This window comes from Entelurus aequoreus, linkage group LG23 (assembly GCF_033978785.1).
Source record: "Entelurus aequoreus isolate RoL-2023_Sb linkage group LG23, RoL_Eaeq_v1.1, whole genome shotgun sequence".
In the NCBI taxonomy this organism is placed as follows: Eukaryota; Metazoa; Chordata; class Actinopteri; order Syngnathiformes; family Syngnathidae; genus Entelurus; species Entelurus aequoreus.
In genome coordinates, this window is record NC_084753.1 from 4845738 (window position 1) to 4861702 (window position 15965).

The 15965-nt window shown below is 37.3% G+C and overlaps 1 protein-coding gene across 6 annotated transcripts in view; it reads left to right on the forward strand.

Annotated features, from left to right (window-relative positions):
* prkg3 (protein kinase cGMP-dependent 3) overlaps positions 1-15965 on the forward strand; it is a 92879-nt gene that overhangs the window by 54300 nt on the left and 22614 nt on the right. For all 6 annotated transcript variants that reach the window (XM_062034865.1, XM_062034863.1, XM_062034860.1 and 3 more), the window contains 7 exons: positions 5661-5738; positions 5849-5937; positions 11122-11187; positions 12913-12960; positions 13035-13076; positions 13148-13259; positions 13337-13473. In XM_062034865.1, coding sequence (XP_061890849.1) covers positions 5661-5738; positions 5849-5937; positions 11122-11187; positions 12913-12960; positions 13035-13076; positions 13148-13259; positions 13337-13473 — 572 coding nt within the window. The remainder of the gene's footprint in view (positions 1-5660; positions 5739-5848; positions 5938-11121; positions 11188-12912; positions 12961-13034; positions 13077-13147; positions 13260-13336; positions 13474-15965) is intronic.

Here is a 15965-nt window from a genome sequence, read left to right on the forward strand (position 1 = left end):
CAAAAACACATTGATGATCTGATAGCAAAACTATCAAAATATGTTGGCTTATTTTAAAAAGTCAGACACTCTCTGCCTCTTGAAGCACGCCTAATCCTGTATAGATCCTTGTTTGAACCACATCTAAATTACTGCAATATTGTATGGTGTAACTCTTATCCAAGTTATCTAGATCAGGGGTGCTCATTACGTCGATTGCGATCTACCGGTCGATCGCGGAGGGCGTGTCAGTCGTTCGCCAGCCAGGCATTAAAAAAATAGTCCTAAAAATGAGCGATCATAAATCTTCACTATGACGTCACTTTCGTCACTTGATTGACATTCACGGCACCCGAGGGTCTTCTGAGATGACGCTGGCTGCTGCCAGCTCATTATTAAGAAAAAATTACAGACAGGAAGGCGAGAAACACTTTTTATTTCAACAGACTCTGGCGCCGTACCTGTCGTCAAAACTCCAAAGACCGACTGCACAGTTCCTGCCTTCACAATAAAAGCTCTGCTTCATCCTCCCTGCGCTAAGAGTCTCAGAAAGCTGGCGTGCACTAGCTAGCAAGCTACGGAGTTTGCCGCCAATGTATTTCTTGTAAAGTGTATACAAAGGAGTATGGAAGCTGGACAAATAAGATGACAAAAACCAACCACTTTCATGTGGTATTGGACAGAAAGGATGACTTTTTTTCTCCTCCATTTCAAAATGCGGACGTTATCAGCACCACTGTCTGATTCCAATCAATGCAAGTCATCAGAATCAGGTAATACACCAACTTATATTCTTGTCTTCATGAAAGAAAGGAATCTATATGTGTTAAACATGCATGTATTATCTTTAAACACCTTTAACTTGTTAATAATATTAGCTATATGTGTTAAACATGCTTGTATTATCTTTAAACACCTTTAACTTGTTAATAATATTAACTATATGTGTTAAACATGCTTGTATTATCATTAAACACCTTTAACTTGTTAACAATATTAAGTATATGTGTTAAACATGCTTGCATTATCTTTAAACACCTTTAACATGTTAACAATATTAACTATATTCTTGTATTATCATTAAACACCTTTAATTTATTAACAATATTAACTATATGTGTTAAACATGCTTGCATTATCATTAAACACCTTTAACTTGTTAACAAAACATATATTTCATAAATAAGTAAATGTAAATTATATATATGAATGAGGTAGATCCCCACGACTTGATCAATTGAAAAGTAGCTCGCCTGCAGAAAAAGTGTGAGCACCCCTGATCTAGATAAAATACAAATCCTTCAAAATAAATTAATACAAGCCATACCATGGTCGGACTTTAATGCTCCCTTAAATCCTCTCTTTTACAAGATGAAGCTTCTGAAACTCACCGAGAGTAACGTTTTGTGTGTGATGTATAATGTGATGTATAAGCTGAATGACCAGCTCTGTGAGCTCATTCCTATCACCTCTTCCACACACACACAACACAAGAAGAAAACATTGGCTAAAGGGCAAACGCCCAAAAACTCAAAGGCACAAGCTTTAGTATAATGTGGAAAGGCCCAAATATCTGAAATGAACTTTTGGCTTTGACGTACAGCATTCTTCTCTGTCTAAGCATGTCAGCATCATCCTCCATCTTGTCATTGACGATGGGGCCTAAGTATTTGATCTTGTTGCACACAGACAGGGTTTGACCAGACAAGTAGAAACCTGGGAAATGATCAACATCTAATATCATTATAGTATGCATACTGAAATAGATATGCATAATATTGGCAAATTACAATGTGCAAGACTACCAACTACCACAAATTGAACTAAAGAGTACACATTGAAACTGTAAGGATGTGTGACGGTATGAAATTATTCACTAAATGGTTTAGGATGTAAGCATGTGAAAATGTTATTAATGTTGTCCCTTATTATCTTCCATGTATTGCCTATAAACTAATACAGCTCCCTGGGAGTTTCCCTTTTACAAAGCACTTACAGATCATAAAAAATTGTTTAGTGTATGGACTTTTATAATGTTTTGTAAATAAAGAGAAATTATGATGATGATCTAGAGCAGACCTGGGCAAATTAAGGCCCGGGGGCCACATGCGGCCCGTTAAAATTTTCAATCTGGCCTGCCGGACATTCCCAAATAATTTTTTTTAGATGTTTAAGATGGAAAGTGTAGCTGCCATTATGATGTGCAGTGATGTTTTCTAATGACCGTAAGTCTTGAACTATACAAAGTATTTCTATGGTTGGAATCTGCGCTTTTGGATGATATATTAGTTACTATAGTAATCTAATTAGTTACTATGGTAATCTGATTAATTACTATGGTAATCTAATTAGTTACTATGGTCATCTGATTAGTTACTATGGTAATCAACGTCTGCGATGAGGTGGCGACTTGTCCAGGGTGTACCCCGCCTTCCGCCCGATTGTAGCTGAGATAGGCTCCAGCGCCCCCCGCGACCCCGAAGGGAATAAGCTGTAGAAAATGGATGGATGGATGGATGGATGGATGGATGGATGGATGGTAATCAACGTCACAGCAGCTCAGACGAGGCACCAAGCAATGTGGGTGGGAAGCGTTTCCACAGACGCGGAAGGAGATTTTCACAACAAAGTTCTAAAGCTTAGTGATATATCAGATTGTAGGTTGGTTTATTTTGTACCCTTCATATTTCATATTTCACTGTTTGTTGCATTTTTGTTGCGTTTCACTTGATTGTAAAATATGTCGATCAAAAGGGGGTGTGACATTCATATTTTGTCAATATTCAGTGTTTTATAGTTCATAGAAACATTTAAAATTCCATTACGTTTTTTTAAGGCGGTCTGTCATGAAGTTTTTAGCATTCAATCACACATTATTGTGAAAAATAAAATGAAATATAGAAATAGAAATAAAAAATAAAATAGATAAAATAAAAATAGATATACCGGCCCCAGACACATTTTTTTCTCTAAATGTGGCCCCCGAGTCAAAGTAATTGCCCAGGCCTGATCTAGAGGGCTCTCCTGATGTTGAAAAACATATTTAGAAGGTCGTAAACAGGTTCATTATATTTCTGTAGGTATAAAAATATCAATCAAAGTTTATTTATATAGCCCTTAATCCAGTGTTTTTCAACCTTTTTTGAGCCAAGGCACATTTTTTGCGTTGAAAAAATGCGGAGCCACACCACCAGCAGAAATAATTAAAAAAAGAAACTCGGTTGACAGTAAAAAGTCGGTGTCGCAATTGTTGGATATGACTTTAAAGCATAACCAAGCATGCATCACTATAGCTCTTGTCTCAAAGTAGGTGTACTGTCACCACCTGTCACATCACACCCTGACTTATTTGGACTTTTTGGCTGTTTTCCTGTGTGTAGGGTTTTAGTTCTTGTCTTGCGCTCCTATTTTGGTGGCTTTTTCTCTTTTTTTGGTATTTTCCTGTAGCAGTTTCATGTCTTCTTTTGAGCGATATTTCCCGCATCTACTTTGTTTTAGCAATCAAGAACATTTCAGTTGTTTTTATCCTTCTTTGTGGGGACATTGTTGATTGTCATGTCGTGTTCGGATGTACATTGTGGACGCTGTCTTTGCTCCACAGTAAGTCTTTGCTGTCGTCCAGCATTCTGTTTTTGTTTGTCTGTTTATTTTGTAGCCAGTTCAGTTTTAGTTTCGTTCTGCATAGCCTTCCCTTAGCGCCAATGCCTTTTCTTAGCGGCACTCACCTTTTGTTTATTTTTGGTTAAAGCATTAGACACCTTTTTACCTGCACACTGCCTCCTGCTGTTCCCGACATCTACAAAGCAATTAGCTACCGGCTCCCACCTACTGATATGGTAAAGTATTACACGGTTACTCTGCCGAGCTCTAGACAGCACCGACCTCTCAACAACAACACATCATTTGCAGACTATAATTACTTTTAACCCAAATAGGTGAAATTAGATAATCACTCACGGCACACCAGACTGTATCTCACGGCACACTGGTGTGCCGCGGCACAGTGGTTGAAAAACACTGCCTTAATCACAAGTGTCTCAAAGGGCTGCACAAGCCACAACGACATCCTCGGCTCAGATCCCACATCAGGTTTAGAAAAAACTCAACCCAATGGGATACAATGAGAAACCTTGGAGGGGACCGCAGATGTGGGGACCCCCGCACCCTGGGCGACCGGTGCAATGGACGTAGAGTGGATCTAGTTAATAGCGTGAGAGTCCAGTCCATAGTGGATCTAACATAATAGTGAGAGTCCAGTCCATAGTGGATCTAACATAATAGTGTGAGTCCAGTCCATAGTGGATCTAACATAATAGTGAGAGTCCAGTCCATAGTGGATCTAACATAATAGTTTGAGAGTCCAGTCCATAGTGGATCTAACATAATAGTGAGAGTCCAGTCCATAGTGGATCTAACATAATAGTGAGAGTCCAGTCCATAGTGGATCTAACATAATAGTGAGAGTCCAGTCCATAGTGGATCTAACATAATAGTGTGAGTCCAGTCCATAGTGGATCTAACATAATAGTGAGAGTCCAGTCCATAGTGGATCTAACATAATAGTGAGAGTCCAGTCCATAGTGGATCTAACATAATAGTGAGAGTCCAGTCCATAGTGGATCTAACATAATAGTGAGAGTCCAGTCCATAGTGGATCTAACATAATAGTGAGAGTCCAGTCCATAGTGGGGCCAGCAGGGGACCATCTTGAGTGGAGACAAGTCAGCAGCGCAGAGACGTCCCCAACTGATGCACAGATGAGTGGTCCACCCCGGGTCCCGACTTTGAACAGCTAGTGCAATCATCTGTGGTCAGCTAATTACCTCTCCACACAGGAGAGGGGGGGGGCAGAGCAGAAAAGAGACGGCAGATCAACTGGTCTAAAAGGGGGGTCTATTTAAAGGCTAGAGTATACAAATGAGTTTTAAGATGGGACTTAAATGCTTCTACTGAGGTAGCATCTCTAACTGTTACCGGGAGGGCATTCCATAGTACTGGAGCCCCAATAGAAAACGCTCTATAGCCCGCAGACTGTTTTTGGGCACTGGGAATCACTATTAAGGCGGAGTTCTTTGAAGGCAGATTTCTTGCCGGGACATATGGTACAATACAATCAGCAAGATAGGATGGAGCTAGACCGTGTAGTATTTTATACGTAAGTAGTAAAACCTATAAATATTTGATTTATAATTGATTCCGACTTTGTGGAAAATGATTTATCGCGAACCAACTAACAGCGATAAATGACAACAGTGCATTGTAATTATAAATTACATCACACACTTACTTTTATACTTGAGTACATTTTTTACGTATCATAAATATATGTTGTGTATTTATTGATGATTATTATTTATTTATAATTATATTTCCAAAAATATTTTGATTCATATTTTAATTTAACATGTATATTTTGTTCTTTTTTTGTTGATTTATGCATTGACTTTTTGATATTTATAGTATGAGAACTATAACCTTTTCTTTCAATACATTCAATCATAACTACTATCGTAATATTATCATTACATTTCTACACAGATTGCCTAGAGCTGATCTCCATTTTACGAGTTTAAGTGACCAGATATTGTTTGTCGCCCTATGTAGAGCAAGAAATGCATAAAGCAACACAACACTGAGAAACACCTTGTGACAGCTTGTTTTCTCTCCCTTGTTCCATGCAGGTGAAGTACCAGGACAAAGATGTTATCGTTCGAGAGGGAGCGGAAGGAAACACCTTCTACATTATCCTCAAAGGCGAGGTATTGTGTTCTTTTTGATGTACACGACCTCTTTCTTAATTGTGTGCATGTTGTATTCTCTTTTTTTATGTGTGTGTGTGCGTGTGCGTGTGTGTGTTTTCCTCCCTCAGGTCCTCGTGACTAAGAACGTGAACGGACATCAGAAGCAGATTCGTAGGATGGGGAAAGGGGAGCATTTCGGGGAACAGGCCCTTATACGGTAACCATGGTGACGACTGACACGCCTGAGGACATTTGTGTGCAAAACATACAACCGTTTGTCCAACCTGCAAAATATCTCCTATACACGTCATGTTGCAACTTGCTTTAATTTCACCCAAAACTAACGATTGAAACTCATTTTACTAAAAATAAATACTTGAAGCAGGCGTGACCATTCGCAGAAAAAAGATGTAAAGAAAATACTTGTCTTTAAATATATTTATATATATATATATATATATATATATATATATATATATATATATATATATATATATATATATATATATATATATATATATATATATATATATATATATATATATATATATATATATATATATATATATTTTTTTAGCCTTTTTCTAAAATCTCTTTTTTGAACCGTTTTTTCAAAATGATATACAAATATTAAAAAAAATATATTTTTGGTACATGGCTATTAGGGGAAAAACTTAAGACTAGTCTGTAATTCAATTATTTTATTCATATTTTAATGAGGATAATATTAAGAATGGCCACTTTTTCTGTTAATGCTACACCAAAATGTTATATTTATTATTAAATTTTTTGAGTAAAACATTACAATATATTTTCCTACATAAGAAAATTTACATCAGAAAAGCACTCGGAGAGCACAGACCTTTGCCAGCTATCTCCCAATAGTAAAGAGTACTTGAAAACATTCTTGTGTTCTGGATCACCTGTTTCTTATCCCATTTCTGTCATTTATGAAAAATATAATCTAAATCTATAAAAAAAAAATGTTATCTATGTTTCTAACGAACAGACAAAACAAACGCAGCGAATCGAAGGACACATGAAATAGCCATGTCCAAGCGTTTGTTTTGTTTGTCTTTGCTACCAAACATGGGTTTCAGCACCTGTTTTTAAAGCGGAATGAAGTGAACCCTCTTGTCAGTCATCCACTCTCTTTGTCTTGGTGGCTAGAGACGGCCTGCTAGCATACACACACATACACTCACACACACCGAAGTTCAGCCTCGCAACGTAAATCTAGGGTAACGTAGTAAAAATGATCCAGATCATCCCCAAAATCGAATAACTTGGTCCTTATCCCATTTCTGACGTTTCCTGATAGTACAAAACCTCCTGGCTGAGGTAATGATTATATTTGCAGTGCTTTGTAACATACAAAATATGCAGAGGAAGTGGTACATTTTAACACTCAAGTAATGTACTCGAATAAATAAGTAGCATGTTTTCCCGTGAAAAGTCTAAAAAGAGAGGCCTTGTGTAGATATTTACACATGGAGACCAGCAGGTGGTGCCAATCGCCTTCTCAAGCGAGTCAGAGGTGTTCATGTCACACACACACAAGAGTGACTTGGAAACCCACTAAAAAAAACACATCTCAAAGGTTCAATCAATCAATCAATCAATGTTTATTTATATAGCCCTAAATCACAAGTGTCTCAAAGGGCTGTACAAGCCACAACGACATCCTCGGTACAGAGCCCACATACGGGCAAGGAAAAACTCACCCCAGTGGGACGTCGGTGAATGACTATGAGAAACCTTGGTGATAGCAATATGGAAAACAAAGGAGTTATGTAACTACTAGCTGAAATATACACACTTTAAGATAATTGTGAGCAATTATTTTTATTTATATCCATGGTGTGTCAATTAAAGATGTAACGATAAACAGTATTAATGATAAAAGAGGTAAAACTCCCAACGGTTAGCATTATAGTTCTAAATTAAAATGATTGAAAAACCGTAATCGATGACTGCACTTTGATAAGCTCACGTACCGCTTGAATGCCAAGATGAAAACAAGAAACATTAATGTCTTTCCCCAATAAGAAATGACACACCTCAATCTAAACTTATACAAACACATTTGTCTGAGCCACTAAAATGTTCAATTTTGCACGTTGAACCTCCAAGCTGTGCTCTCTTAGAACAGAGTGATGGATCTACTGTAAAGCTTACAAGGCGGAGGTGTTATAATAGATTTTATTCGCTATGCACTTTTCATTTAAGTAAATCCTAAAGTGCTACAGTACAAACCAGTATTTAAAACAATAAAAGCTTATTTGTTTAAACAGATAAAATACGAAGACTAAAACACTATCAGTGAATCATAAGAAACAAAACATGCAAAATAGTACTTTTTTTTAACAGTGTGTCTATTTTAGCTTTAAAAAAAAAAATTGGGGGAAAAGATTTGAGTGTGTGTGTAAGTACTTTTCTGAGCATATTTAACAATACCGCGATAATGATAACTGTGATATGACATTTTCATATGGTAACATCGCTAGTATCACTCTATATTAGAGATGTCCGATAACGGCTTTTTTGGCGATATCCGATATTGTCCATCTCTTAATTACCGATTCCGATATCAACCGATACCGATATATACAGTCGTGGAATTAACACATTATTATGCCTAATTTTGTTGTGATGCCCCGCTGGATGCATTAAACAATGTAACAAGGTTTTCCAAAATAAATCAACTCAAGTTATGGAAAAAAATGCCAACATGGCACTGCCATATTTATTATTGAAGTCACAAAGTGCATTATTTTTTTTAACATGCCTCAAAACAGCAGCTTGGAATTTGGGACATGCTCTCCCTGAGAGAGCATGAGGAAGTTGAGGTGGGCGGGTTGGAGTTAGCGTGTATATTGTAGCGTCCCGGAAGAGTTGGTGCTGCAAGGGGTTCTGGGTATTTGTTATGTTGTGTTTATGTTGTGTTACGGTGCGGATGTTGTCCCGACCTGTGTTTGTCATTCTTGTTTAGTGTGGGTTCACAGTGTGGCGCATATTTGTTACAGTGTTAAAGTTGTTTATACTGTCACCCTCAGTGTGACCTGTATGGCTGATGACCAAGTATGCCTTGCATTCACTTGTGTGTGAGAAAAGCCGTAGATATTATGTGATTGGGCCGACACGCAAATCCAGTGCCTCCAATATTGTTGTCCCGGGTGGAAATCGGGAGAAGTTCGGGAGAATGGTTGCCCCGGGAGATTTTCGGTAGGGGTACTGAAATTCGGGAGTCTCCCGGGAAAATCAGTGTACCACTCCGTACAGAGGCGTTTTAAAAAGTCATAAATTTTACTTTTTGAAACCGATACCGATAATTTCCGATATTACATTTTAAAGCATTTATCGGCCGATAATATCGGACTGCCGATATTATCGGTCATCTCTACTCTATATCAGAGCTGGGCCACATTGAGAGAAAAAATGTGTCTGGGGGACCAAAGTGTATGTGTGCATAAATGATATATAGACATTTAGCTGTAAAAATCTGCTGTACAGTATGTGTGTTGGGGTCCCTTTTTTTCAGGAACACTAATACCAAAAGTCACAATGTCCGATAGAGTTCTAAAAACAGACACCCCTCAAAAAAACGTAATGGAATTTTACAGTTTTTTGCTGAATGGTACACCCAAAATGTACATTAAAATAAAGAAAGTGGGATTTAAATGATTAACTATAAACCATAAAACACTGAATACTAACAACATATGAACATCGCTCCTCTTTTACTTCTCAGACCAGCTCCTCGATAGTTGCGTATCTTTTACAATCAAACAAAACACAACAAAAATGTATCAAACAGCAACATATGAATGCAAAGTGTAATAAACACCTACAACATGATATATTATCTCTTTTATGCAGAAATGTATTGTAAAAATCTGCTTGCGCATGTGTTCCTGACACGTGCTGAAAATCGTATTTTCCCCTCTGGGATTATTAAAGTATTGCTGATTCTGATTCTGATGCGTTTGGGGCTGGCTGCTCTGAAAACAAACCCCGCCCACTCTGCGTTGTTGCTCGTCTGAGCTGCTGTGACGTAGATTACCGTAATAACTCCTATATAATTTAGAGAGAGACTTCCTTTTATAGTCATTCAAATTTGAACTTTAAAGTACAGATATATAACACCCAAACGCGCAGATTTCAACCATTGAAATACTTTCTAAAGTTCAAGACTTGCGGTCATTTAAAAACTGCACATCATAATGGTGGCTACAATTTGGATGTTAAAGGCCCAAAAAATGATGTAGAATATCCGGCGGGCCGGATTAAAAATCTTAATGGGCCGCACGTGGCCCACGGGCCGTTTTTTTTCCCTGGTATGCTCTATATTAGGGCTGTGAATCTTTGGGTGTCCCACGATTCGATTCAATATCGATTCTTGGGGTCACGATTCGATTCAAAATCGATTTTTTTTTTTTTTCAATTCAACACGATTCTCGATTCAAAAACGATTTTTTTCCCGATTCAAAAGGATTCTCTATTCATTCAATACATAGGAATTCAGCAGGATCTACCCCAGTCTGCTGACATGCAAGCAGAGTAGTAGATTTTTGTAAAAAGCTTTTATAATTGTAAAGGACAATGTTTTATCAACTGATTGCAATAATGTACATTTGTTTTAACTATTAAATGAACCAAAAATATGACTTATTTTATCTTTGTGAAAATATTGGACACAGTGTGTTGTCAAGCTTATGAGATGCGATGCAAGTGTAAGCCACTGTGACACTATTGTTCTTTTTTTAATTTTTTTTTATAAATGTCTAATGATAATGTCAATGAGGGATTTTTAATCACTGCTATGTTGAAATTGTAACTAATATTGATACTGTTGTTGACAATATTCATTTTTGTTTCACTACTTTTGGATTGTTCTGTGTCGTGTTTGTGTCTCCTCTCAACTGCTCTGTTTCTTGCAGTTCTGAATGTTGCTGGGTCGGGTTTGCTTTTGGAATTGGATTGCATTGTTATGGTATTGCTGTGTATTGTTTTGTTGGATTGATTAATTTAAAAAAAATAAAAATAAAAAAATAAAATAAAAAAAATAGATTTAAAAAAAAAGAGAATCGATTCTTAATCGCACAACTGTGAGAATCGCGATTCGAATACGAATCGATTTTTTCCCACACCCCTACTCTATATCATCACAGGTCTCTTTATATACAAGTATAAATCAGAAGATTCATTCCTGATTCTGACAAGGATGGAATATGTCTGGTACGACACTTTAATACTGTCATGGAAACAGGCAGCAATGGACCCCCTGGCAGGGTTTAAAGACTATTTGCCATAGTCACTGCTACTGTACGCACTGTTGCTTTCATAATAAAACACCACCAACAATATTTATATGGAGCTTTTTGTTCTTACCTCACTGCAGTGAAGTGTTGAGAACAGCCACCTGCGCAGCTGAGGGCCCCGTGACCTGCTTCTCCATCGACAAGGAGTGAGTCTGATTATATTCGCTACAACATACTGTACACACAAAAGTATCAGGACACCACATCATTATGGCAAACGTCTGCCATTGAACATCCCTAAAATATTGACTACTCGTGGGGTCGAGCTTGAGTTGGTCACAACTAGGGTTGCAAAATTCCGGGAATACTCAAAGTCGGAAACTTTCCACGGGAATTAATGGGAATAAACATTGAATGCAACAGGCTAGATCTTGCAGCATGATTATTAGCTAAAACAGTGGTTCTTAACCTTGTTGGAGATACCGAACCCCACCAGTTTCATATGCGCATTCACCAAACCCTTCTTTAGTGAAAAATAAAATGTTTTTTTTTTCAAATTCAAGACAAAGTTATGTTTTTTTACTGGTGCACAAAATGAACCGTGCATCAACATCATCTTGTTCAAAGAACAAAACCAACACAGTGCATGAACTCACAACAAATTACAATGTCCGATAATGGCTTTTTTGCCGAGATCCGATATTCTGATATTGTCCAACTCTTAATTACCGATACCAACCGATACCGATATATACAGTCGTGGAATTAACACATTATTATGCCTAATTTGGACAACCAGGTATGGTGAAGATAAGGTCCTTTTTAAAAAAATTAATAAAATAAGATAAATACATTTTAAACATTTTCTTGAATAAAAAAGAAAGTAAAACAATATAAAAACAGTTACATAGAAACTAGTAAATTATGCCTAATTTGGACAACCAGGTATGGTGAAGATAAGGTCCTTTTTAAAAAAAAATTTTTTTTTAAAATAAATAAATAAAAAACATTTTCTTGAATAAAAAAGAAAGTAAAACAATATAAAAACAGTTACATAGAAACTAGTAATTAATGAAAATGAGTAAAATGAACTGTTAAAGTTTAGTACTATTAGTGGACCAGCAGCACGCACAATCATGTGTGCTTACGGACTGTATCCCTTGCAGACTGTATTGATATATATTGATATAAAATGTAGGAACCAGAATATTAATAACAGAAAGAAACAACACTTTTGTGTGAATGAGTGTAAATGGGGGAAGGAGGTTTTTTGGGTTGGTGCACTTATTGTCAGTGTTTCCTTGTGTTTATGTTGATTTAATTAAAAAAATTTAAAAAACGATACCGATAATTTCCGATATTAAATTCTAAAGCATTTATCGGCCGATATTATCGGACATCTCTAGTCAAAACAAAACAATAGAGCCAACACAGAACTTGGTAAAAAAAAGCCTTCAGTTATGCTGGTCATGAAATGACTTCCAGAAAAATCTGAGGCTACCAGAATTGATAACTTTAAGGGAGTTTAAGTCCATTTAAAAAAAAATCGAGAAACCAGTTCTCTTGGGCAATGTACTTGCTCTTAAATTGAATTATTACTTAATCGTTTAAAATGATTTTTTACCTGTTGCGGTATGACTGCTGTTGTTCTGTTGTATTGTCTCGTTGTAATTATTATTGTCACTTTGTTTGTGCCGCCCTCTTTGTCAGGTCGCTCTTGAAAAAGAGATTTTAATCCCTGGTTAAATAAAGGAAATTGGGAAAAAAAACGGTGAAGTTCTCCTTTTCTTCCAAGACCCTTTTTTGATATCAAAGGTCACCAGTTGGATCTGGGTGCGAGCAGAGACCATAGTCACGCAGCCACTATTTTGTGTGTGCCCAAATACTTCTGTCTTTCTCATTATTTGAAGTTGATGAATGCTCTCCTTCAGGGTGTTTGAAGAGACAATCCCAGTGGAGCAGTTGGAGTTGTTTGATGAGTATGCACAGCAATATCATCCTCCCTTGCACTCCTCCATCTTGTGACTAAAATCTAATTCATCTTTACCAACAGCTCCAAGATGCTCCAGGAGGCCAAAGCTCCTGCAAAGTCCAGGTGAGCGTCCTAGAGAAGCTGCAGGCCGAAATCTCGCTAAGTAATGTGATATTCTGTGTGTGTGTGTGTAGTCCCAGCTCCACCCTGAGGTTTAAGGACCTGGTTCCTGTCCTGTACCAGGAGGGTCGCTATCAAGGGGATCCGGTCACCCTCGGCGTAGGAGGCTTCGGCCGCGTTGAGCTGGTGCTCGATGTTCTCCGTGCTTTAATGCAGCCTGTCTAAACTGCTTGTCTTTACTAACCATTTGTTGTCATTGCAAGATGACCACGTTGAATTATGGGAAGTACTACGCCATAAAGAGGGTGAGTAAGAAGCACATAGTTGCCAAGAGACAGGAGGAGCACATGCTGCTTGAGAAGAAGATCCTTAAAGCCGTCCAGTGCGACTTCATTGTCAGGTAACACACACACGATGTCAGCATGAAACAACATGGCTACTAGGGATGGGAACTGATAAGATTTGTCCGGTTCCGTTTCCACTTTCGATTCTGCTTAACTATTTGGTTCCTTGATGGTTCTCTTATCGATTCTTATTTGGGGAAAAAAATAGAAAAAAGGGTGGCTTAGCATCGATTTTGTTTAGTTTAGAGCAGGGGTCTCAAACTAATTTTAGCTTAGGGGCCACATGAAGGAAAATCTATTCCCACTATTACAATCATGACATAATAATTTAAAAATACATCTACGACAACTTCAGATTGTTTTTTTTACTTTGGCCCAAAATAGAACAAGCAGATTCTAAAAATGTACAAATCACAAATAATCCTCTTGACAAAACACTTCAAGTTAGTTGAAAAATCTGAGGTAAAAATTGGTGCAGTTTCAAAAACACTATGAAGAACACAATTAATTTAGACTTAATCTCAGTGTATCTACAAAGCAAATAAACTTAAAGTCACAGCGCATTTAGGATTGAACAAAACATAAAAGATAGCATAAATAAAAACTCTTCTGCGTATCAACTACCTCATTTGTCATTTCCACATTCATCCTGTGCTCACTAGACAAACCATACAAACTGACGTAGAAACTATTTAACAGGGTTAAGTTACTCCCTGCCTTCTAAGAATCACTGTGTGTTGATAGAAAAATAAAAGCTATGCAATTGTGAACAATTTCATAAATAAAAAATAAAAAGACTGACTGTGCACAGAAGACAATAATTTTCACAGATTTATATTAATGTCCAGTGTCTCTTGCAGTATTTGAAGTGAGGTTACCAATTGTTTATTTTACTCCTGTTTAGGGCTGCAACAACTAATCGATTAAATCGATTAAAATCGATTACCAAAATAGTTGGCGATTAATTTAGTCATCGATTCGTTGGAACAATGCTATGCGCATGCGCGGAGGCTTTTTAAAAAAAAAATTTTTGGTTATTTTTTTGTTGGTTTTTTTTGTTTTATAAACCTTTATTTATAAACTGCAACATTTACAAACAGCTGAGAAACAATAATCAAAATAAGTACAAAAACAGTACAAAACAGCGCCAGGGCGGCGGTGAGGCTACGTCTCATGAGGTGGCGTAAGCTAGCCAATGATGTGTCATGTGCAGCTCACGTGACGACGGCGTCTCCTTTGCTGGGAAAATTCGAAAAATGGCGCAGGAAAACACTACCGATAGTTTAGCGGAGGAAACATCTTGAGGTTATTGCTTCAATGGAGAAAAGTGTACGACCTAAGTCGTCAAAAGTGTGGGAACACTTCACTTTAAAGACTTCAAAGAAGACCGTTTCCTGCAAAATGGCACGGAAGTACAACATTGCTTCAGGAGCACCTGAAGAAGAAACATGTTGGAGCCATGGATGAAGGGAGGAACTCACAGTACGTAACTTTTTAAGTCCATAGTGGCAACAAGCATTCATGAGTTCAGCTTTTTTGTGAGTAACTTTAAAGTTATGCCTTTGTTGCAACGCCGGGCTGATAATGTGTCTCCGGCACATTTGACTCCGTTTTGAGAGAGAAAACGCACGGTTACCAATTTCGAAATAAACGTAACGGACAGAAATATCTCAGGTTGGTTTCATAATGGATCAATGTAGCTGGGCCGATAAAGCTATATAAATATATTTAGATTTGAGTGACGCTTTAGTATAACTAAACGTTATGAAAGTGCTGGAATATTTCATGCTATTATTCAGAGGCAGCCTGAAATGAATCCTTTATTATTCACAACAGAAACGTGTACAATATCTGATTCAGTTCTGATGAGTTACATTTCTGTGTTATTGTTTGTGTATGCTGCACCCCCAATGTCCACAACATGGTGCCAGTATGCTGGTTTTTTTCAATAAAATACTGGAAAGGATAGAAATGTAGTTTTTCTCTTTTATCCGATTATCAATCGATTAATCGAAGTAATAATCGACAGATTAATGGATTGTCAAATTAATCGTTAGTTGCAGCCCTACTCCTGTTTGTTTTACGTTGGGTCGAGTGGGAGGAGTCGCTTTACCGTGTACCTCTTGCTTGGTATACTTGCTAGCCCTAGTATAAACTATTCACTTGCCTAACATAATTGCTATTGTGACATCAAGTGGACACTTTTAGAACAGCAGTTTTGTCCATTAAAAAAATGCAGCTCAATTTTACACTTAGAAAACTCATCTCGTGGGTCAGATTGAACCTGTTTGCGGGCCTGATCCGGCCCACGGGCCGCATGTTTGACATCCCTGGTTCAGTGGTAACATGAGCTTACAAAAATGTCATAAGGCACATATGTAGCACAGAAGAATAAAAATAAAAACTTATTTTGAAAAAAAATATATAAGGAATTCTTCTTCTTCTACTTTAGAATTTAATCATGTGCAAATTACACAATAATGTAACATTTAGTAATATGTGATATTTGTTACGGCGGGGTCGCATGTTAATGCGCGGGTCGTTTTCC